Below are 26018 nucleotides of genomic sequence, written 5' to 3'. Positions count from 1 at the left end.
AGAAAATTGATAAGTATTGAAAGAGGTCAAGGAATTTGCCCAAGGACACAGAAATTAAGTGGCCAACCTAAAATTCAAACCAAACTAAAATATCTGTGTTTGAAGCTGTATTTTTTTCCTGTACTGCTCTGCCATCAAGATGAAACAAGGACTAGAATCCAAGTTGGCTGGAAGACGAATGCCTTGGCCACAGTACACTGAGAAGCCAATGCTACCCAGTCAGTACTTCTTTTGAATGCTAACTTAACACATCTTTTCAAGTAATGCCCTCATCATTTATACTTGACATGAAGAAAAATTAAAATCTTCTTCCATTTTACACATAGAGAGCTTTGTCACTGTGTAGTTCTTGGCTCTGTAATTTGATATGTGGGGGGTGCAGTGGCTAGGCAAAATTCAGATAACAGAAAATGAACCATTTTGAAGCATACAATTCACTGGCGGTTTATACATGCACAGTGTTGTGCACCTATTACATCTATCTGTAAATGTGCTAAGTTGCTTTAGTCATGTCTGACTCTCTGTGACCCTGTGGGCTATAACCTGCCAGGCTCTTCTGTCCATGGGATTCTCTAGGCAAGAATACTGGAGTGGTTTGTCATTTCCTTCTCCAAGGAATCTTCCCAACCCAGGGATCAAACCCACATCTCTTATGTCTCCTGCATTGGCAGACGGGTTCTTGACCTCTAACGCCATCTGGGAAGCCATTATCTCTATTCTAGTTACCCCAAACCTATTAAGCAGTCTTGGCTCCCTGCCCCAGCCCTCTTGGCTCCCTGCCAGCCTCTGGCAGCCACCATGCTACTTTCTGTCTCTGGACTTGGCCTGTTCTCGATATTTAACACAAATGCGATCATACAACATGAGACTTTTGTGTGTGGCTTCTTTCACTTAAGTTCCTCCACATTGTATTATATCTCAGTACTTCATTCCTTTTATAGCTGAGTAATATTCCACTGTATGGATACATCACAATTTGTTTACCCGTTCATCTGTTAATGGACATTTGGACTATTTCCGTCTTTTGGCTGTTGTAATGATGGAATGAACATTCTTGTACAACGGTCTACTTGACTCCCTGTTTTCAGTTCTTTTGGATATATATCTAGAAATAGATCACTGGGTCACGTGGTAATTCTGTTTAACTTTTTGAAGAACCACCAAACAGTTTTCAGTGTCTATACCATTTGCATTCCAACCTGCAATGTGCAAGGATTCTCCACATCCTCATCAACACTTGTTGTCTCTCTCTTTTTTTTAAAATAATAGCCATTGTAGTGGATATAAGGTGGTATTTCCTTGTGGTTTGATTTGCATTCCCCTGATGCACGTATGCTGAAGCCTGGCTTGGAGAATTTTGAGCATTACTTTACTAGCGTGTGAGATGAGTGCAATTGTGCAGTAGTTTGAGCATTCTTTGGCATTGCCTTTCTTTGGGATTAGAATGAAAACTGACCTTTTCCAGTCCTGTGGCCACTGCTGAGTTTTCCAAATTTGCTGGCATATTGAGTGTAGCACTTTCACAGCATCATCTTCCAGGACTTGAAATAGCTCAACTGGAATTCCATCACCTCCACTAGCTTTGTTCATAGTGATGCTTTCTAAGGCCCACTTGACTTCACATTCATCTCACACACTAGTAAAGTAATGCTCAAAATTCTCCAAGCCAAGCTGCAGCAGTATGTGAACCATGAACTTCCAGATGTACAAGCTGGGTTTAGAAAAGGCAGAGGAACCAGAGAGCAAATTGCCAACATCCGCTGGATCATGGAAAAGGAAGAGAGTTCCAGAAAAACATCTATTTCTGCTTTATTGACTATGCCAAAGCCTTTAACTGTGTGGATCACAATAAACTGTGGAAAATTCTGAAAGAGATGGGAATACCAGACCACCTGACCTGCCTCTTGGGAAACCTATATGCAGGTCAGGAAGCAACAGTTAGAACTGGACATGGAACAACAGACTGGTTCCAAATAGGAAAAGGAGTACGTCAAGGCTGTATATTGTCACCTGCTTATTTAACTTCTATGCAGAGTACATCATGAGAAACGCTGGACTGGAAGAAGCACAAGCTGGAATCAAGATTGCTGGGAGAAATATCAATAACTTCAGATATGCAGATGACACCACCCTTATGGCAGAAAGTGAAGAAGAACTAAAAAGCCTCTTGATGAAAGTAAAAGAGTAGAGTGAAAAAGTTGGCTTAAAGCTCATCATTCAGAAAACTAAGATCATGGCATCTAGTCCCATCACTTCATGGGAAATAGATGGGGAAACAGTGTCAGACTTTATTCTTTTGGGCTCCAGAATCACTGCAGATGGTGATTGCAGCCATAAAATTAAAAGATGCTTACTCCTTGGAAGGAAAGTTGTGACCAACCTAGATAGCATATTCAAAAGCTGAGACATCACTTTGCCAACAAAGGTCCATCTAGTCAAGGCTATGGTTTTTCCAGTAGTCATGTATGGTTGTGAGAGTTGAACTGTGAAGAAAGCTGAGCACTGAAGAATTGATGCTTTTGAACCGTGGTGTTGGAGAAGACTCTTGAGAGTCCCTTGGACTGCAAGGAGATCCAACCAGTTCATTCCGAAGGAGATCAGCCCTGGGATTTCTTTGGAAGGAATGATGCTAAAGCTGAAACTCCAGTACTTTGGCCACCTCATGCGAAGAGTTGACTCATTGGAAAAGACTCTGATGCTGGGAGGGATTGGGGATGGGAGGAGAAGGGGATGACAGAGAATGAGATGGCTGGATGGCATCACGGACTTGATGGACATAAGTTTGAGTGAACTCCGGGAGTTGGTGACGGACCGGGAGGACTGTTGTGCCGCAATTCATGAGGTCACAAAGTTGGGCATGACTGAGCGACTGAATTGAACTGATGACCAATGATGTTGAGCATCTTTTCATGTATTTGTTGTCCATTTGTACATCTTTGGAGAAATGTCTAATTCTGATACTTTAAAATATGGGATACTCCTTAAATATCTTGGTTTATAAACGATATTATCAGGGTATCCTGGGTTCTGAGAAACTTTCTAAAATAAGATCTTAAATATTTGAACTCCAATCCGGAGTCGACGATAAGAAAGGAAAGGAGAAAAAGGCTGATATTCCTTGGTTTACGCAGAAAGCCAATAAAGCCCCTGGCACGGGGCTTGTTCTGTTCATGGAGGCCTCAGGTGCCCTCTCGATGGGGTGCAGGCGCAGAGCGCCCTCTCAAGAGGGTCTTGGAAGCCCGGACAGGAAAGTGAACTCAGAGAGCTTCTGCACTCCAGGGGATCAGCCTGAAAAGAGAGAGAGAGAGAGAGAGAGAGAGACGGAGACCAGAGCTCTGATGGAGCAAAGGTGTTTTAATCAACATGGTGCGGGCATATACACTGTCTTACAAGGTAGTTTTCTCAGCAAAGATAAAGATTAAAATTCCGGACTTACAAAACATAGGCGATCCATATTAAAGAGAGAGAGAGTTGTAAACAATCACTTTTACCGTTTGGTTCACAAGAAGGAAGAGGGTACTTACCACTGTATAGAAAAACTAATGAAGGAAATGCCTAGATTCTTCAGCCCCCTGCTTCCCTCTCCTCTTAATTTCCTGAGTATTCAGGAATTAATAAGGAGCAGAGAAGTCCTGACAGATCCGAAACAGCACACAGGAAGCCTCCTGTTAAATGCTTCCTGACAAAACCATAAGTTGGAGATTTAAAAAAAGAGAGAGAGACACAGGCTTTTTACTTCTCAAATACCAAAGAAGAAACTGAGGCAGTCTTACATCTTTTTGGTGCCTAATGAATTAGCCCCTTAAGAATAATTTAATTGTTAAAATCTCTGCTTCCTTTGATCTCACACCAACCAAGTATTTATGGAAAATAATCAATTTAGCTTTAGAGGCGGGTTTTGAAAACTTGGCATTAAATGATTAAATATTTGAATTATTTTACATTTTTCTGACATCACTGAATCTGCAGAATTTCTAGAAACTGGTTTATCTGTTTTAGTGACTCAAGAAAAGTCAGTTAATTGTCCTCCCAGCTCAATTCAGTATATATTTGTAGACTACCTATTCCACGCCAGGCACTGTGCCCAGTCATCACATGAAGAGAAGAAACTTGTCACCCTTACAGATTATGTTACAGAAGGAAGATAGTCCTAAAATAATCTAGCATCCTACAAGAGGATGCTGTTATTTTCCTCAGGAGAGCTGTTTGCATTTTCCCTTCCTGACTATATTATTATTTCTCTCAGTGCCTCTAGCCATAATCTCAGAACCCCAGTTAGGATAATGGTAGCAAGAAAGAATGTTACTCAGTTGTGTCTGACTCTTTATGACCCCTTGGACTATAGCCTGCTAGGCTCCTCTGTCCATAGAATTCTCCACACCAGAATACTGGAGTGGATAGCCGTTCCCTTCTCCAGGGAATTTTCCCAACCCAGGGATCGAACCCAGGTCTCCCACATTGCAGGTGGATTCTTTACCATCTGAACCACCAGGGAAACCCTGTGGTAGCAAGAGGAAAGTAAAATAAGAGCATTTAGCTTGCAAAGACTTTTGCCACTTTTGAGGTCCATGACAGTTCCTGGAGCAGACACCTTAGGTCTCTTTCTCTTTTTATCTGTATAGTCATCTCTTTTCTTTTTTGCTTCCCTTAATATATCTGAGTATTCAATAAAATAATAATTAGAAGAATGTCTGGCATATACTAAACATTCACTGGATGTTTACTATTATTGTATCAAATGCCAACATGGTAGTGTTCACGTATGCTGGAAATTCGGAAATTAATAGGACAGTATTCCTGTCCTCTAAATGCTTGGTCTACTGAGTAAGAGGCATGTGTAAATATATAATTATAATAATACAGTGCGAATAGAACACAGAAATGAAACCATTCAACCCAGGTTGAGGTATCTGTGAATGCCTAGACACTTACTTTGGGCCAGAAAGATAAGTCTGATTTTGCCAAAGGAGGAGTTAGGAAGAATATTCCAGGCTGAGGATAAAGGATAGGCAAAGGCAGAGAAGGATGCAGTGAGATGCATTTCAGGGAGCAGTGAGAGGGCTAGACCATAGGGTATGCGGAAGGGGAAAGTGGGTAATGAAGCTGATAAAGTAATTGAGGGCTCCTGTGCTAGGAAGTTTATCCCAAGGGTGTGGGAAAGTCATTGAAGGTTAGGAAAAAGGAGTATTATACTATGATTTATATTGTAGAAAGGGAAGTCTTTGACATTGTACTTTCAACAATAAAAATTTGATAACTACAAAATCTCCATAGAAATAGCTTTCCAAAATCATTTGTCCCTTTCTTTTAGATGAAATTTAAAACACTTTTTAAAAGTAGGGCTCTTCTATTTCCCCAGCAATCCCACTGCTGGGCATATTGGAGGAAACCAAAATTGAAAGACACATGTACCCCAATGTTTATCGCAGAACTGTTTATAATAGCCAGGACATGGAAGCAACCTAGATGTCCATCAGCAGATGAATGGATTAGAAAGCTGTGGTACGTATACACAATGGAGTATTACTCAGCCATTAAAAAGAATACTTTTGAATCCGTTCTAATGAGGTGGATGAAACTAGAGCCGATCATACAGAGTGAAGTAAGCCAGAAAGAAAAACACCAATACAGTATACTAACGCATATATATGGAATTTAGAAAGATGGTAATGATAACCCTGTATGCAAGACGGCAAAAGAGACACAGATGTATAGAACAGTCTTTTGGACTCTGTGGGAGAGGGAGAGGGTGGGATGATTTGGGAGAATGGCATTGAAACATGTATAATATCATATATGAAATGAATTGCCAGTCCAGGTTCAATGCATGATACTGGATGCTTGGGGCTGGTGCACTGGGACAACCCAGAGGATGGTACGGGGAGGAAGGAGGGAGGGGGGTTCAAGATGGGGAACATGTGTATACCTGTGGTGGATTCATGTTGATGTATGGCAAAACCAATACAATATTGTAAAGTAATTAACCTCCAATTAAAATAAATTTATATAAAAAAATAAAAGTAGGGCTAGTTTAACAACTACTAGTTTAGTTTACCATCTTTCTCTTTCCTACAGTACCTGGCCCAGTGTATTACTCATACCCTATGTTGAACAGAGTCATTGCCTGAAACTAAGCCAAGATACCAAGTGGTACAGAACAAAAATTTCTATACCTAAGTCTCTAAGACAGATGATTTGCCCCCTAAATGTGTCTAGAGTTAGAAGTCATTCCTCCACTTTTCCTAGATACCTGAAAACCTATCCAAGTATGTAATTCTCTTTCATTCTTATATTTAATACAGTTGTTTTTATCTGTGATCCACCTTCAAGACCTTTTATTATTAGTCCTTGTAATAGGCTGCTGTAAGACCTTTGACTTTAAACCTTTCATACTGATGTCAGAGCTAGTTTATGGCTTCTGATTTTTTGTATGTGATAAGCAAATTAGTTATTCTTTCCATCTGACCTTTTCCTGAAGCTTTCCCTAGACTTATGAATTTAAAATTTCATTAGGGCTTTATTCTCAACTTACTAAAAGTTATAAAGGCTGAAACCAACATTTATAATGATTTTAAAGGGTTGGCACACATTTTCTGCAAAGGGCCAAATAGTAAATATTTTCAACTTTGGGAGCTGTATACTCTTTGTCACAACTACTCAACTGTGCCTCTGCAGCACAGAAGTAGCCATAGACAGTTCATGAGCAAATAGGCATGGCTATGTTCCACTAAAAATTTTATTTACAAAAACAAGCCACAGGCCAGCTTTGACCCAAAGACCACAGTTTGCTGACCTTTGATTGAAAGTAACCTTCCTCCTCCTTCTTATCTGTCCGCCTTCAGAAAGGAATGGCCACAGACTATAGTATTTAGATTTTTTCAAAGACTGTTACATCATCTCTGTTTTACATGTGCGTGCACACACATGCACCAAAAAAATCTCCAGAGCATTTAGCTGGACTTGCCATATAACAGGGCTGCCATACTGGAAAGGAAATATGTTTGTCTCTCTCCCTTTCTCGAGAGTTTATGTTCTCAGTAGACAGGTAGGAGAAATCTATGTGAACATTTGGGAACCTATTATAGGATTCTGTTCAGAAGCATAGGTCTTGTCTCCCAGACTTATTGACTGCTGAAGAATTAGGTCCTGGTCCTAGTGTTAAACCATTCTTCTGCACCAGTATAGATAAACTTTCTCCATTTATGGTTTTTCTGAAGGCAGAAGTAACATGACAACCACTTGTCACTTAAGCAATATATGCTACTTTTATTTGGGGGGGGGGAGTTTATTTAAATTTATTTATTTTAATTGGAGGCTAATTACTTTATAATATTGTATTGATTTTGCCATACATCAACATGAATCCACCACGGGTGTACACGTGTTCCCAATCCTGAACCCCCCTCCCATCTCCCTCCCCATACCATCCCTCTGGGTCATCCCAGTGCATCAGTCCCAAGCATCCTATATCCTGCATCGAACTTAGACTGGCGATTCATTTCTTATATGATATTATACATGTTTCAATGCCCTTCTCCCAAATCATCCCACCCTCTCCCTCTCATAAAGCTTCTTAAGCATTGCTTTCTAAATTTAAATATGCATAGTAATTACCTGAATCATATGGTAGGTATATCCTTCATTTTTTAAGAAAGTGCCAGTGTTTTCCATTTTACTTTTCTACCTGCACTGTGTAAGAGTGCCAGGGGCTACAGTTTGTACGTCAACACTTGGTATAACTAGTCTCTTTTAATTCTAGATATTCTAATACATTTTTGGTGGTTCCTCATTGTAGTTTTGATTTGCATTCTCCCAGTAACTAATGAGGTCAAGCCCCTTTTCATGTGATTACTTGCTACCCATATCTTTTTTAATAAAAAAAGTTTGCAAATCTTTTGCCTATTTTTAAAATTGTGTTCTTTATTTTATATTAAGTGAGTTTTTTATAAGCTCTAGATACAAGTCCTTTATTTGATATGTAATGTAATTTTCAAAGATTTTACTTCCAACTTGTGGCTTAATTTTCATTATCATTTTCAACTGTCTTTAGTACTACAGAAGATTTTAGTTTTGATGAAATTCAATTTAGTATTTTTACTTTTATTCTGTTTTTGCATCATATCTAAGAAATACTGACTAACCAAGGTCACTGTTTCTCCTATGTTTCTTCTAAAAGCATTATGCCTTTAGATAGTATGCTTAGGTCTGTGATCCATCTGAGTTAGATTTCATATTTAGTATAAAGTAGGGACTGAAGGGTTTTTTTTGTTTTTCTGGGAGGTAAAAGAATATATGGATATTCAGTACTTCTGGCACTATTTGCTAAATGACCTTTGCTTGTGCAGGTATATATCTAGACTCTATTCTGTTTTATTATTCTTTTGTCGTCTTATACTAATACCACATGCAATTACTTTAGCTTTATAATGAATCTTGAGATCAAGTAGTGTAAGTCCTCTAGTGTTCCTCTTTTCATTGTTGTTTTGGCTGTTCTAAGTCCTGTACATTTCCATATGAGTTTTATAATCAGTTTGTGAATTTCTTTGAAAAAAAATATTGCTGGTATTTTTATTAACGTTGCATTGAATCTAATTTAGAGAAAATTGACATATAAAACATTAACTCTTTTAATACATAAAAAGGTTATATGTCTCCATTTAGGTCATCTTTAATTTCTCTCAGACTGTTTTAGTTTTTCAGTGTACATCTTTTTTTCAAAGTATTCCTAAGTATTTCATACAGTTGCGCTCATCTCACATGCTAGTAAAGCAATGCTCAAAATTCTCCAAGCCAGGCTTCAGCAATACGTGAACCATGAAATCCCTGATGTTCAAGCTGGTTTTAGAAAAGGCAGAGGAACCAGAGAGCAAATTGCCAACATCCTCTGGATCATGGAAAAAGCAAGAGAGTTCCAGAAAAACATCTATTTCTGCGTTATTGACGATGCCAAAGCCTTTGACTGTGGATCACAATAAACTGTGGAAAATTCTGAAAGAGATGGGAATACCAGACCACCTAACCTGCCTCTTGAGAAATCTGTATGCAGGTCAGGAAGCAATAGTTAGAACTGGACATGGAACAACAGACTGGTTCCAAATAGGAAAAGGAGTACGTCAAGGCTGTATATTGTTAGCCTGCTTATTTAACTTCTATGCAGAGTACATCATGAGAAACGCTGGACTGGAAGAAGCACAAGCTGGAATCAAGATTGCCGGGAGAAATGTCAATAACCTCACTTATGGCAGAAAGTGAAGAGGAACTAAAAGCTTCTTGATGAAAGTGAAAGAAGAAAGCGAAAAAGTTGGCTTAAAGCTCAACATTCAGAAAACGAAGATCATGGCATCTGGTCCCATCACTTCGTGGGAAATAGATGGGGAAACAGTGGAAATAGTGTCAGACTTTATTTTTTTGGGCTCCAAAATCACTGCAGATGGTGATTGCAGCCATGAAATTAAAAGATGCTTACTCCTTGGAAGAAAAGTTATCACCAACCTAGATAGTATATTCAAAAGCTGAGACATTACTTTGCCGACTAAGGTCCATCTAGTCAAGGCTATGGTTTTTCCAGTGGTCATGTATGGATGTGAGAGTTGGACTGTGAAGAAAGCTGAGCGCCGAAGAATTGATGCTTTTGAACTGTGGTGCTGGAGAAGACTCTTGAGAGTCCCTTGGACTGCAAGGAGATCCAACCAGTCCATTCTGAAGATCAGCCCTGGGATTTCTTTGGAAGGAATGATGCTAAAGCTGAAACTCCAGTACTTTGGCCACCTCATGCGAAAAGTTGACTCATTGGAAAAGACTCTGATGCTGGGAGGGATTGAGGGCAGGAGGAGAAGGGACGACCGAGGATGAGATGGCTGGATGGCATCACGGACTCGATGAACGTGAGTCTGAGTGAACTCCGGGAGTTGGTGATGGACAGGGAGGCCTGGTGTGCTGCACTGCGATTCATGGGGTCGCAAAGAGTCGGACACAACTGAGCGACTGAACTGAACTGAACTGAACTGAACTGATGCTATTATATGGAGAAGGAAATGGCAACCCACTCCAGTGTTCTTGCCTGGAGAATCCCAGGGACGGCGGAGCCTGGTGGGCTGCCCTCTATGGGGTCACACAGAGTCGGACACGACTGAAGTGACTTAACAACAAGTGCTATTATAAGTGGCATTTTAAAAATTGTAAGTTCTGATTATTTGTGGTTAGTGTATAGAGGTATAGTTGCTAATTGTATGTCAATTTTATGTCCTGCATTGTGACCAGAATCACTTATTAGTTTTAATAGTTTTTTGGTAGAATCCACAGTATTTTCCAGATCCCTAATCATTTTATCTGTAAGAGTTTTTCTTCTTCCTTTGCATTCTTGATGTATTTTATTTCTTTTTCTTGCCTTCGATTTGAAAATCAGTCATTGTGTTCAACACTGAATCATCTCAATGGATGCAGAAGAAGCATTAGACAAAAGTTAATCCATTCCCGATAGAAATGTTTAGTAAATAGGAATAGATTAGAACATGAGAAAGGGCATCTATTAGAAAACCTGTCAGCTAATGTTTTGCTTACTGGTGAAAGACTTAATATTTTCCTGTTAAGATTAGGAAAGAGGCATGGATGCCTGTTTCTATCACTTCTACTCACCACCACCAAACTGGAGATTCTAGTCAGTCTAATAAATAATAACACCCTATTTATCTTTTTGTGTCTGGCTTCTTAGTATAATGTCCTTTAAAGCTTATTTGTATTATAGTATGTATTAGAACTTTGTTCCTTTCTATGGCTGAATAATATTCCATTGTATATATACCACATTTTGTTTATTCATTTGTCCACTGATGAGTATTTGGGTTCTTTCCACCTTGTGGCTATTGTGAATAATGCTACTATGAATATGTATTTATTGACCATTTATATATCTTCTTTAGAGAAACGTATATTCAAATCCTTTGCATATTTTTTGATTGGATTGTTTGCTTTTTTTGTTGTTGAGTTATAGGAGTTCTGTATGTTAAAATCTTACTAAGTATATGATTTGCAAATATTTTCTTCCTTCCTGTGGATTGTCTTTCACTCTCTTTATAATGTCCTTTGACGTACAAAAGTTTTTAATTTTGATGAAATCTGACATATCTATAAAGGACAGAAATGGTATGGACCTAACAGAAGCAGAAGATATTAAGAAGCAGTGGCAAGAATACACAGAAGAACTGTACAAAAAAGATCTTCAAGACCAAGATAATCACGATGGTATCATCACTCACCTAGAGCCAGATATCTGGAATGTGAAGTCAACTGGGCCTTAGAAAGCATCACTACGAACAAAGCTAGTGGAGGTGATGGAATTCCAGTTGAGCTCTTTCAAATCCGGAAAGATGATGCTGTGAAAAGTGCTGCACTCAATATGCCAGCACATTTGGAAAACTCAACAGTGGCCTCAGGACTGGAAACGGTCAGTTTTCATTCCAATCCCAAAGAAAGGCAATGCCAAAGACTGCTCAAACTACCACACAATTACACTCATCTCACATGCTAGTAAAGTAATGCTCAAAATTCTCCAAGCCAGGCTTCAGCAGTACGTAAACTGTGAACTTCCAGATGTTCAACTGGTTTTAGAAAAGGCAGAGGAACCAGAGAGCAAATTGCCAACATACACTGGATCATGGAAAAAACAAGAGAGTTCCAGAAAACATCTATTTCTCCTTTATTGACGATGCCAAAGCCTTTGACTGTGTGGATCACAATCAACTGTGGAAAATTCTGAAAGAGATGGGAATACCAGACCACCTGACTGGCCTCTTGAGAAACCTATGTGCAAATCAGGAAGCAACAGTTAGAACTGGACATGGAACAACAGACTGGTTCCAAATAGGAAAAGGAGTACGTCAAGGCTGTATATTGTCACCTGCTTATTTAACTTCTATGCAGAGTACCTCATGAGAAACGCTGGACTGGAAGAAGCACAAGCTGGAATCAAGATTGCCGGGAGAAATATCAATAACCTTAGATATGCAGATGACACCACCCTTATGGCAGAAAGTGAAGAGGAGCTAAAAAGCCTCTTGATGAAAGTGAAAGAGGAGAGTGAAAAAGTTGGCTTAAAGCTCATCATTCAGAAAACGAAGATCATGGCATCTGGTCCCATCACTTCATGGAAAATAGATGGGGAAACGGTGTCAGACTTTATTTTTTGGGGCTCCAGAATCATTGCATATGGTGATTGCAGCCATGAAATTAAAAGATGCTTACTCCTTGGAAGGAAAGTTGTGACCAACCTAGATAGCATATTCAAAAGCGGAGACATCACTTTGCCGACTAAGGTCCATCTAGTCAAGGCTATGTTTTTTCCATTGGTCATATATGGATGTGACAGTTGGACTGTGAAGAAGGCTGAGTGCCGAAGAATTGATACTTTTGAACTGTGGTGTTGAAGAAGACTCTTGAGAGTCCCTTGGACTGGAGGGAGATCCAACCAGTCCATTCTGAAGGAGATCAGCCCTGGGTGTTCTTTGGAAGGACTGATGCTGAAGCTGAAACTCCAATTCTTTGGCCACCTCATGCGAAGGGTTGACTCATTGGAAAAGACTGATGCTGGGAGGGATTGGAGGCAGGAGGAGAAGGAGACAACAGAGGATGAGATGGCTGGATGGCATCACTGACTCGATGGCCATGAGTTTGGGTCAACTCCGGGAGTTGGTGATGGACAGGGATGCCTGGCATGCTGCGATTCATGGGGTTGCTAAGAGTCGGATACAACCGAGCTACTAAACTGAACTCAACTGATGTATCTATTTTTACTTTTTAGTGCCTGAGCTTTGTGTCATACTAAAGGAATCATTGTCTAATCCAAAGTAATTAAGATTTTTACCTTTATTTTCTAAGAGTTTTATAGTTTTGACTCCTTAATTTTAGATCTTTTATTCATTTTTAGTTGCTGTTTTTATATGTGGTGTAAAGTGATAATTCAATCTCATTCTTTCCCATATGGAAATCCAGCTTCCCCGATCCATTTGTTGAAAAAACTCACCTGTCTCCATTGAATGGTCTTGGCATCCCTATATGAGAGTTTATTCCTGGGCTCTCTGTTCTATTGCATTGGTTTAGACCAGAAGGTTTTGGTTACTTTAACTTTGTAGTAAGTTTTCAAAATGTGAGTTGTTAAAATTGTTCTCCTTTTTCTTTTCTTTCTTTCTTTCTTTCTTCTTCTTTTTTTTTTTTTTTTACTATTTAGAGTCTCTGAGTTTCCATGTGAATTTAGAATGGATTTTTTATTTCTGTAACAAATGCTGTTGAGATACACTCAGTTGTTCCTTATAGAGATTTAAACAGTAAAGAGAAAACATCTATTAAGTTATGCATGAAATGCCCATTTTCAGTTCTCCTCATTCCTTTGGGTAGATCCAGATTTCTGACTGGACTCATTTTCCTTCTCCTTAAAGGACTTCCTTTAAGTTTTATTGTAGTACATAAGATAGTAGTTAATTCAGCTTCTGTATATATTTGAAAAAGTCTTCATTTCACCTTCAGTTTTTAAGATATTTTTACTGGGTATAGAATTCTAAGTTAACAAGTTTTTTTGTTGTTTTCTTTCAGTGCTTTAAAGATGTTTCTTGAGTGTCTTCTCATTTGCACTGTTTTAGATGAAAAGTCTGATCTCATCTTTATTTTTTCCCCTATATATTATGTATTTTCTCTGATAGATTTTAAGAATTCTTGTTTTAATATTAATTTTATGCAGTTTGGTTTTTATGTGCCTTGGTGTAGCTTTCTTCATTTTTATTTTCTCATGTTCATTTATATTCTTGGATCTGTCTTTATAGTTATCAAATTCAAAAAAAATTTGGCCATTATTTCTTAAAATAATTTTTCTTTTCCTATTCCCTGCACCTGTTTTCACCCTCTGATTGTACTTTTGTTAGATTACCAAAAGTTATCCCATAGATAACTTTTCCAACTTGCTACCTTGCTTGGGTGCAAAATAAAATCTTCCGGTTCCAACTGGGCCTCTAGGTTACCAAGATGGATAATCTACCTGTCAGGTTCCGTATTACCTCACTGTTTACAATGCTGATATTTAATTTCCTCGTTGTTTCTGGTACTTAGGAATTCTCCTTTGTCCTTTCTTTCTCACGTGCTAAGTAATACTTTTTAACATTTTTGCTATATTTTATCTACTATTTCTAAGTATTTATATTGAGAGAATTTCACATTATCTTGGTCCATATCTCCTCAGGGACAGACCAGGATCATTTCCTTAGTTTCAAAGGCCTACTTATTAAGGTACATTTTAACCTGGGCATTCAGAAGAACAGATAAATACCATATGTATATATGTATGTGTGTATTTGTGTATACAGTTGGTTATTATTTGAAACCAGCCTAATCACTATAGCTTCTTCAGTTTGATAATGTGAAATTTTACATTAGTTCTTGAGAATTAACTGATGATTACTAACTTTAAACAAGGAGGAGTAACAAGTTGCACTTAAATTCCATGTCTGGTTCATTTCCTCATTTAAGAACCATTTGATAGCTCATAAAATGTGTTCACTGTTTTTGAAGTGAAGTGAAGTGAAGTCGCTCAGTCGTGTCCAACTCTTTGCGACCCCATGGACTGTAGACCACCAAGCTTCTTGGTCTATGCCATTCGCTTCTCCAGGGGATCTTCCCGACCCAGAGATCGAACCCAGGTCTCCCACATTGTAAGCAGACACTTTACCGTCTAATGGACATTATTTTTGATGAGTTGTAGAGACACCTAATTCAGTGGTCACTGTTTCAGAGATATAAAACTCTACTGAGCAACCCAGAGAGCCACAGTGGTAAAAAGGCATAGGCTTTCAGAAGGAAAAGACTGGGTTTGAATTTGAATTCTAGCACTTCTTTGCAAGTAATTATACTACTCAGAAAAAATATGCTTATGTAAAAAAAATCACTAGTCTAAAGAATACTTAGAAGTTCAAGAACTTCAGATGTAAAACTGGTAAGCACTGATAATTCTACTCATTCATCTACCAATTATGTATCGAATGCTTGCTATGTATAAGATAGTAGCCTAGATGCTATAGGATATATAGAATCTTTTCCCTTAGGGAGTTTACAGCTCAAGTAGGGAGTAGTGAGACAGATACACAGATGAGTGAGCAGTGACAAGTATGCTACAGGTGAAAGGCTCCAGTAGAGGTTATTACTTAGTTCTGAGCAATGCAGCTTCTCATTTTCCTATAACAGGAAGTATTTTTATACTAAGTAGCCCAAGCCATAGATCAGGCAGCACCTGAAACCTGTTCCTAAACCAGATCATCCAGCTGTTCTACCTCCACCTAAGCAACAGTGTATTTCTAATCACTTTGTCTGATGCATCCCCTGAGATTTAGCAAGGGGAACCTCTGCAAGGACAGTATTTGTAGGACACAGAAGTTCCAAGAGGCACAGTTTATGTAAACAAATTTATACATGAACTGTTAACCACAGTACCTGGAATTGTCCTAAAAGTTTGATCGTAATATGGGCTTCCCAGGTGGTTCAGTGGTAAAGAGTCTCCTTGCCAGTGCAAAAGATGTGGGTTCAGTCTGTGATCCGGGAAGATTCCCTGGAGAAGGAAATGGCAACCCACTCCAGTATTCTTGCCTGAAAAAACCCCAAGGAGAGAGGAGCCTAGCAGGCTATAGTCCATGGGATCGCAAAGAGTCAGACACAGCTTAGCAACTGAACAACAACAGCAACATAGGATAATGGGGGGAAAGGCTAAGCAACATTCTCTATATCCCCAGATTGGAAATGACTGTGAGTAGGACAGTTGGAGAGGCAAGTATAAAATCTACAAGACAGGGGAAAAAAAATGGATGATAGTCAATCACAAGCAACTACCAAACATGCAAGAGTCTATGACCATGATGGAATTTAGGAAAATTGACCCTGAGCCACATGCTTGAGCTGGTCCTTCTGTCTCCCTGTCTGATACTCAGGGACATTGTGAGTAAGGAAAGGAGCATTGAATTACCAGGGGAGAGGAGAGGAAAATATTGCTGATCTGGATTCAAATCTGAGTTCTACCACTAACTTAATGGCCATGTGTAAATTATTTACCCTTATGTGATTTCAGTTTCTTTATCTGTTTACTTGTCTCTTATATTTCTAAAAACATATGAAAAGCTGTTGGGATTTTGAGGGATAGAGCCAATGGAACAAGATGTTTTCCAGGTGGTAAGAGTGACGTTATTTAAGAAACAAAAGGAAAATAATGCAAAACTTGAACACTGAATTTGTCACAGTAAATCAGTAGATGCCTAAAATAATGATGAAGGTGGTCCATGTATAATTATCTACGTCTTCCTCTATTAAACTGTGTCCTGCTTCTGTATTCTGTATTCCTGCTTCACACTGCTAGTGTGATGCCTAAAGTAAAATTGATACTTAATAAATATTTTCAAGAAAGAAAGAAGGGCAGAGAAATAGAAGGGAGAAGAGGGGAGAGGGAAGGAAGAAAGTTAGCTGGCTTAGGAAGTCTTATCACAACAGGTGCCGCGTTTTATGCCACGGATCCCTGTATTTAATGACCTTTCATATCTGCAACAGTCTGTTTTAAAACAGAGCTGTTCACCTAGAATACTTCTATTATAGACTGTATTTGTGCTCAGAGAGCTTTTAGAAGATCCCTTTGTGGTGTGTACATAGTGTCGTAACAGGTCATTTCTGCCCAGCTAGTCAATTTCATTGACTCAGATGGAGCTGCTTTGTGAATGAGCTGTATCATTTTCCTCCCTAATTTTTACAGTAGACAATAAATGTTTTATACCTGGAAAGGCAGTTCATTTATTCAGCAGATGCTTGTTAAATGCCTCCCAAAAGTTGGGCATTGTGCAAAACACTTGTAATATAAAGGTATGTAATATGGACAAGGTCTCTGCCTTTATGGTGCTTACAGTTGTCATGGGGAACTCTCACATTAAATAAACAATCATCTGACAATACAATTGTGATAAATGTTTTTAAAGGGAAAGTACAGGATGTTACAAGAGAAATCTAAACTAATTTGCAAATGAGATCAAAAAGTGTGTTACAGTTAAAACTTTAAGCATCTTAAATATTTCCCTATTTGAAATATTAAAAGAGAACTCCCATAGGTTGTTGATAATATTAGGGATATCTAAATTTGGAAAGATAGACTTGTTTAGAAAGGCACAGAATCCTTAAAAATTCGATTCTTCAACTTAATAAATGACTGAAAAGGGAGACACTGTTTACCCAAGAATACACAGCTTGCTAATAGCATGGCTGGAACTTGCACACAGGTCTACTAATCTTCTCATTATCTCTCTCGGTGAAAAAATAAGATATTATACATCAAATATAGATCAGCCATGGCCAAAAGAGAATCTATTAAGTATCCACTCTGTACAAGCTTGTATATTGGGGGAGGGAGGTGCTTATAGAGTAATGAATTAGGCAAATGTAAATATAAACAGAAATATATAAAATATGTCCTATCAGTCTGGTTGTACCTGGTCATAGTAAAACTGTAGTATGTGGACCAAAGTGGGAAATACCCGTTGGAATCAATGAAGATATCTTTAAAGGAATATGCTTCTATTTCTTTAAAATGGAAATACTAATAGCTAAGTACTAAGTCTCCAAGTAGAAGTTTTTACAACCTAGTTTTATTCATGTGTAATATTATATGGCTTGTAAATTACCCTGATTACTTTGCAATCTAAGTGATCTTTCAGGTTAAACATTGTTCGTGATATTTTATTGTAACATTAAATTTCCCTGGCATACTTATTTATCTAATTATCTAATTCTTTATAATTTTTTATTTGAAAGACTGGGAATCAATGAAATGTTACTATTCATACCAGAGATTGTAGAATTAATGGGATCATTGAAACCAAAAGGAGTATGAGACTTCAGGGAGAAGGCCAACCTTGAGTAAATATCAGAGGGTGCACCTAAGACAATGCTGAGCATATACTCAGCCTGAGTAAACATATATTGAATCGAGGAGACAAAAAGAAAGAATTCAGTTAAACTGTATGAAATGTCCATTTTTATGGGTCAAAAGCCAGCAAATATTGATGATTTTATATGATTCAACCTATCCTGCAAAATAACGATAAAAGGAAACTGTACTCTAATGTCAACCAATGTGGGTATTTATTAAATTTAAGTACATGTATTGATAAATATGTCCCTGCTGGCTCAGTCGGTGAAAAATCTATCTGCAATGCAGGAGACCTGGGTTCAATACCTAGGTTGGGAATATCCCCTGGAGGAGGGCATGGCAACCCACTCCAGTATTCTTGCCTGGAGAATCCCCAAGGACAGGGGAGCCTGGTGGACTGCAGTCCATGAGGTCGCAAAGAGTTGGACACGACTGAGCGAATAAGCACAGCACAGCACATTGATATACTGGCTATACTCCAGAATTTAACAAATAAATTCTGGTAGTTGAATTAATTTCATATAACATCACAGTTTAAATGTAGGCAGATGGCATAATCACTTCTGACATTAAAAATATTCCAAAAGATCTTCAACTCAAATAACTTCTACATTATATACACTTCATGAGTGTGAATGTTGTGGGGAAATACTTTCTCTGATGGCTCAGATGGTAAAGAATCCACCTGGAAGATCCCTGGAGGAGGGCATGGCAACCCACTCCAGTATTCTTGCCTGGAGAATTCCATGGACAGAGGAGCCTGGTAGGCTGCAGTTCAGGGGATCACAAAGAGTCATACACAACTGAGTGACTAAGCACAGCACAGCACAACCAAGCTTTAGCAGTGATATTTCAGCCTCTTTCTGTGCTGACCAAGGGATTACTTCCTAGTCTTTTTCTGTCTCCCATCCCTTAGGCCCAGTTCTGACAGTCTCCAGGTTTATCTTAGAAAAATCAGGAGAAAAAGAGAAAGGAACTAATCACTGAAGAACTAAATGCGAAGTACTTTTCTAAATATTAATAGTTTATATATATATATATTGAATTCTCACAACAACCCTATGAGACAAATGTTGTTTCTTTTTTATAGTTGAAGTAACTAAGACCTAGAGAACTTAAATAACTTACCCAAGGTCGCACAATTTGTAAGTGGTGGCACTCGGCTTCAAACTTTTTATTTTCACTGTATACTGTGCTGTGCACCTTATTACTTGTTTGTGCTGTACACTTTATAAGTGCCTTGTTAATTATAATAAATTTATGCAGGGATAAGACAAGAGAATTATCATTTTTTTTTCTTTAAAAAACAGTAATGTGGTAAAATGCACTGAATATTTTCCTTTCTTAATAAGGATGAACGAGAAGCCAGAGAAAATGTGAAGAGAGAACAAGATGAGGCCTATCGCCTTTCACTTGAGGCTGACAGAGCAAAGGTAGGTTTGGTCAAGGGACTTCTGGGATAAAGACATCAATCCTAAATAGTCTTTGATTATTTAAGTGCCAGTCCTTTAGTCATCTTGATCCATGAGAGGTGGTTTTGCCTTGGAGAAAGCTGGATTCAGTTAACAGAAAGAATATAATTCTGCCTCTGGTTCTTAAAGCATGGTTCATTTTGACAAGATAGAGCTTTTTCAAGAATCATGAGAAATGAAGATACAAATGGGCCTAGTATTTACTTCATTTGTTCTTTAATCAGCCTATGGTAAAATTTAGCAATGTTTTAAAAACTCTTCAGGTGATTTTAATGTGCAGTCAGGGTTGAGAACCACTGGCTTATTTAGTGCTTTTGAGCACACACTTCCACAAGAGGAAAATGAATAAGCCACAGTTTCTTACCCTCAAAAGAAGGGTCATTGTGGTGGAGAGTAGATTAAGTCAAGAGCACAGATAGCTGGAACACTTGGGCAAGGATCGTAAATGTCATAAGGGAAGCCCTGAGTTCTGTAAGAGTTCAATGAACAGAATTTCTAGTGGAAAGCTTTTTTATGGACAGCCAAGAAGTGGAAATGTACTTGGAAGGGTTTCATAGAAGAGGCTGTTTATTCCAACCAGATAGAGAAAGAGAGATAAGAGAAGAAGTAATATATGCTAGCAGGAAGGGCAGAAAGCCGGGGTTCATGACAGTGGCTGGTTTGATATTTGGGTACAAGAGAGGTTGGTGACTGTAGCCATGAAATTAAAAGACACGTGCTCCTTGGAAGAAAAGCTGTGACAAACCTAGACAGCATATTAAAAAACAGAGACATTACTCTGCCAACAAAGGTCCATCTAGTCAAAGCTATGGCTTTTCCAGTAGTCATGTCTGGACGTGAGAGTTGGACTATAAAGAAAATTGAGCGCAGAAGAACTGATGCTTTTGAACTGTGTTGTTGAAGACTCTTGAGAGTCCCTTGGATTGCAAGGAGATCCAACCGGTCCATTCAAAGGAGATCAGTCCTGGGTGTTCTTTGGAAAGACTGATGCTGAAGCTCCAATAATTTGGCCACCTGATGCAAAGAATTGACTCGTTAGAAAAGACTCTGATGCTGGGAAAGATTGAAGGGAGGAGGAGATGGGGATGGAAGAGGATGAGATGATTGGATGTCATCACCGATTTGATGGACATGAGTTTGAGCAAGGTCCAGGACTTGGTGATGGACAGGGAAGCCTGGCATGCTGCAGTCCGTGGGGTAACAAAGAGTTGGACATGACTGATTGAACTGAACTGAACTGAGGTAGCAGAAAGGACCAGAAAGGATGACCAGAGAAAGCTCTAAAGGATCTTGAATGCTGCACTACCCAGAGCACCTAAACAAGTTTAATAGGAACCTAAACATGATCAGAGACCTATGCTTTGTTGTTTTAATTTCCATCTTTGTTCCAGAGATAAACATTTTCATTACTACAGGCCTCTACAGGCCTAGTACCTCTAGGCCATGCTGAGAATGGAGTTTTTTCTTTTTTTAAGTAGACCAGTGTTTATTGAGTGTTGAATTACATTCTCTTTTATCAACAGAGGGAAGCTCATGAGAGAGAGATGGCAGAACAATTTCGTTTGGAACAGATTCGAAAAGAACAAGAAGAAGAACGTGAGGTAGGGCATAAATTTTAGAAAAGTTATTAAAATGCTACGTCTGTTTCCATTGCATTTGCTACTAAGGATGTTAACATTTCTTATAACTTAATTCTTTCCACTTTTCCCAGACTCATTTTAGTATGGAAAACTAACCTTTTTTTAAGAAGAATCATTCCTGATCTGTTATGTTGTTGAACTCTTAGAAAACTTGACCTTGTACTAGATTCATGGTTTTCTGTTCTTCTCAATTCCTCTCCCCTTTCCTGCCTGACAGATACTCCCATCCTTCCTAAATGTTGTCTCACCCCACAAAGAGTGTATTTTCTCCCCTTTTCCCAGGCTTTACTGTACCCACCCAGAGAAACAGAGTAACTCCTGCAACATCTTGTACTGGGCCCCTAATTATGAGAAATCCATTTAGCTTGGCTGTTTTTTTTTTTTTCCCCACCTTGAGTCCATGTCATGTCTGTGATAACACAGAGAATTTTTCATTCACTCATTTTGCAGATATTTTTTGACTACTTAGTATGTGTCTGAAATCTTTAGGAACAGGGAAATGGGTCCTCCCCTCCAGGAATTCATAGTCTTATAAAAATAAAACTACATAATATTTGTAAAAGGTATTCTAGTGATTTACCTGAAGTGCAATGGGAAAAAAAAAGGAAGTGGTATCAAATGACTTCCTTGGATGGCTCGCAGAAAAGGACTTTTAGAACTTTATGCTAGACATGAAATTAATGGCCAAATTGGTTTATAAAAAGAGAAAGCAAGTGATGGAAAAGCCTGGAGGGCCCTAACTTGGGCTGAGGAAAACTCCATTAGTCTTCATTTTTTGTCAGAGGATGCTGCCTCATAACTTATTCAGCAGATTTTTAAAAATTGATATATAGTTGACTTTACAACATAGTGTTAATTTCAGCTGTGCAGAGAAATGATTCAGATATATATATACACACACACATATTTATTTTTCAAATTCTGTTCCATTATAGATAATTACAAGGTTTTGAATATAGTTCCCTATGATATATAATAAATTATTTTTGTTTATTTTTTATATAGTAGTGTGTTAATCGGAGAAGGCAGTGGCAACCCACTCCAGTACTCTTGCCTGGAAAATCCCATGGACGGAGGAGCCTGGTAGGCTGCAGTCCATGGGGTCGCCAAGAGTCAGACACGACTGAGCGACTTCACTTTCACTTTTCACTTTCATGCATTGGAGAAGGAAATGGTACACACTCCAGTGTTCTTGCCTGGGGAATCCCAGGGACGGGGGAGCCTGATGGGCTGCCGTCTACAGGGTCGCACAGAGTCGGACACGACTGAAGTGACTTAGCAGCAGCAGTGTGTTAATCCCATACTCCTATTTTATCCCTTTTCCCCTTCTTTCCTTTTTGGTAACCATAATATTGGTCTTTCTTAGTCTGACTTACTTCACTTAGTATGATAATCTCTTGGTCCATGCATGTTGCCACATATGGCAATATTTCGTTCTTTTTTATGGCTGAGTAATATTCCATTGTGTTTAGGTAGCGCATCTTCTTTATCCATTGATCTGTTGATGGACATTTAGGTTGCTTCCATGTCTTGGCTATTGTAAACAGTGCTGCTGTTTACACCTCAGTGTAAACACACTGAGGTCTATGTATCTTTTCAAACTAAAGTTTTTAATCTTTTCTGGATATATGCCCAGGGGTAGGATTGCTGGATCATATGGTAGCTCTACTTTTAGTTTTTAAAGAAACCTCCATAGTGTTCTCCATAGTGAATACACCAATTTCCACCAACAGTGTAGGAGGGTTCCCTTTTCTCTACACCCTCTCCAGCATCAACAAATGATTTTTGAATAAGAATTATGCTTAGCACTGAAAGAGAAACAAAGGCTAGAAAGACATTTTCTGCCTGCAAGAAGAGATTACATGTTGTAGGGAAGATGCAACATGTCTACAATTAACAGCAGATCAAGGAAAAGGGTGCTAAATAACATGAGAGAAATAAAAACAAAATACTTATGAGTTTAGGGTCAAAGTAAAAATCTTTCACAGCTTTTGAAATCAGACAACACTATAGAAGAGGTGATATTTGAGGTAGGTCTTGAGAAATGTGTAAGATTTCACTGTTTGGAAATCAGAGTTTATTCATGTTCAAACACTTATTGAGTGCCTATCACATATGTGCAAGATACTATACCTGACAAACTCTAGTCTTTGTGCATGCTGAAGACTCTCAATAATGGAAGAGAGAAATAACTGTTAAACATCTTCTGTGTGTCAAGTACTCTGCCAGCTGCTTTACCTGTGTTTACTTATTGACCATTAAAACAAGTTACAAGCTTAGAGATTTCTCTTCACATGTGAGAAAACTGAAGCTCATTGAGAAGTCACACATAGAAATAGGAACAGCTGAGATTCTCACTTAGGTCTTTATGACTGTGTACCAAGCTCATGCTCTTTTGCTTACTCCGTTTCAGTACAAGGCCATTTTTCATTGTGTATGACCATAGGAATCATGTGTGTAGAGTTTCATAAAAGTTTGGATAAGAGATTTTTCACTATACTTTTAGGCTATTTCAAGAAATACAGTGTTTTTAAAAATTATTTATTTATTTGGCTGCAAAGGGTCTTAATTCCAGCATCTTTAGTTGTAGCATGCAGGATCTAGTTTCCTTACCAGGGATTGAACCCAGGCCCCCTGCATTGAGGGCTTCACAGGGGGCACACAGTAAAGAATCTGCCTGCCAGGTGGGAGACCTGGGTTCAAACCCTGGGTCCAGAAAATGCCCTGGAGTAGGAAATGGCAGCCCACTCCAGTATTCTTGCCTGGAAAATTCCATGGACAGAGGAGCCTGGCAACAGTCCATGGGGTCATAAGTGTCAGACACAACTGAGTGACTAATGACACCCCTGCATTGAAAATGTGGAGTCTTAGCCACTGGACTACGAGGGAAGTCCCAAGAAATATAGTTTTAAAATACTAGAACTTTCACTTTTATGCTCTTTCACAAATGTGCTTGCTCTCTCTCTAATAGTATATTTTCAACATATATTTGCTAGATGCCAAGTGTGCACAATTAACTGCCTGGTTTAGACCTAGAAAGTGAAAGTGAGAGTCACTCAGTCATGTCTGACTCTTTGTGACCCCATGGACTATGGAATTCTCTAGGCCAGAATACTAGAGTGGGTAGCTCTTCCCATCTCCAGGAAATCTTGAGCTTGGTAGCGTATGTACTTTCTTCTGATGATTTACCTTATTTACCCTTGGCTAAAATTTTCTCTCTCCAAACGTTGGTAAAGCTTGTTCTCTCATAGAAAACCCCATAAATATCCTTTAGCATACTTCAGTGCCGGTGTGTTCCAGCTGTAAACATGTGTAAGGACAGGACGCAGAGGGAGAAAGGATAAGTCATACTTTGCAGCTAGTCATTACTTGAACTTGGCCTTTGGTGTACTCCCAAAAACAACTTCAGGTAATGCTGAACTATCCTTTCCCTCAGAGAGCTGCATTAATGACTTTTATAAATCCCACCACTGAGAAACTGTTTATCTTCTGCTTATCTTAGTTTGGGCTTCCCTGGTGGCTCAGGGATAAAGAATCTGCCTCCAGGGCAGGAGACTCAGGAAACATGGATTCGATCCCTGGATCAAGAACATAACCCCTGGAGGAGGAAATAGCAACCCACTCCCCCTGGTGGCTAAGACGGTAAAGCGTCTGCCTGTAGGGCAGGAGACCCAGGTTTGATTGCTGGATTGGGAAGATCCCCTGGAGAAGGAAATGGTGACCCACTCCAGTACTCTTGCCTGGAAAATTCCATGGACAGAGGAGCCTGGTAGGCTACAGTCCATGGCGTCTCAAAGAGTCAGACAAGACTGAGTGACTTCACTTCACTTCACTTCCAGTATTCTTGCTAGAAAAATCCTGTGGACAGAGGAGCCTGTTGGGCTACAGTCCATGGAGTTGCAAAGAGTCAGACACGACTGAGCAATTTAATTCATTGCTATCCAGACTCAGTTCCTATTTTTTCGTGGAGCACCAGTTAACATATTTCAGCACACTAGTGTATAACAAATGTCTCTTTGGGAAAAGCTGGTATTTTGAAACCTCTGAAAAACTTGAGACCCAGGGAGATTATACAGTTTGCTTATGGTCACCAAACTGGTTGGACACATAATCTGGACTAGAAACCAAGTCACCTGACTTTTCACAGTAACACTGCATCCTTTTCTAACCAGAAAACCTAACCTATGTAATTGCATTGAGAAACAAGAATGGTTTTATTCTTTTCATTATCTCTCAGTATTACAAAATTCTTTAGAAAAATTAAGTACTGAATAGTTAGATCACCTTAGTTACAGGAAAATTCCTTCAGGATTGGCTTTATTTTGCTGTGGTAAACCCTGAAGTAAAATCAGTAAAATCTAGGAATGTATTTTGATCTGGTCCTTGGCCATGATAAGGTGAAAGTCTGTAAGACTATTCTGAAGGGGAAAAAAAAGAAATGACAACAAAAATTTGTGCTGTCTTGCAAAGTTATGTATCTTCTTCTTTCCAAAATGAGTTTCAAGTAACTGACATAAATGCATGCAATTCAATTCAAATGGATTAAAAGCAAAAGAAAAGATATAGAAATCAAGACAAGGTAAATTAAGAAAGATAAAGCCAAAGATAAGATTAATATGTTGACAACAGATAATCCAGCAGAGACACCAAATGCATATGACTGAGTTCTGTACATTTGCCACAGAATTTGTTATTTGCTTCTCTTGAGCTAACAGAAAATATGATTGTTTACAGGTGTTACTCTGTCTATAATATCAGATAAAAGCTGATGTTACAGTCCCTCAAAAAGTGCCTAGATTTTTCAAGCACAAAGACCATAGAGCGATGTTCCATGTGGTTCCTGTTCAAGAGGAAACTATGCAGTATGGCAAATACTGTACTCAGCTGTATCCAGTAGCTGTAATAGCAATAGCAAGTCATGTATGACAGCTTACAACTTTCAACTTTAAAGTCATAAGACCAGAGCACAAT

General features: G+C 38.7%; 1 protein-coding gene across 7 annotated transcripts in view; it reads left to right on the top strand.

Moving 5' to 3' along the window:
• FAF1 (Fas associated factor 1) overlaps positions 1-26018 on the top strand; it is a 497312-nt gene that overhangs the window by 414758 nt on the left and 56536 nt on the right. For all 7 annotated transcript variants that reach the window (XM_042247840.2, XM_060408829.1, XM_060408824.1 and 4 more), the window contains 2 exons: positions 19288-19368; positions 20931-21008. In XM_042247840.2, coding sequence (XP_042103774.1) covers positions 19288-19368; positions 20931-21008 — 159 coding nt within the window. The remainder of the gene's footprint in view (positions 1-19287; positions 19369-20930; positions 21009-26018) is intronic.

Source organism: Ovis aries, chromosome 1 (assembly GCF_016772045.2).
Source record: "Ovis aries strain OAR_USU_Benz2616 breed Rambouillet chromosome 1, ARS-UI_Ramb_v3.0, whole genome shotgun sequence".
NCBI classification, from domain to species: Eukaryota; Metazoa; Chordata; class Mammalia; order Artiodactyla; family Bovidae; genus Ovis; species Ovis aries.
The sequence above is the reverse complement of the archived record's forward strand: the minus strand, read 5'-3'. Positions and strand labels throughout refer to the sequence as shown.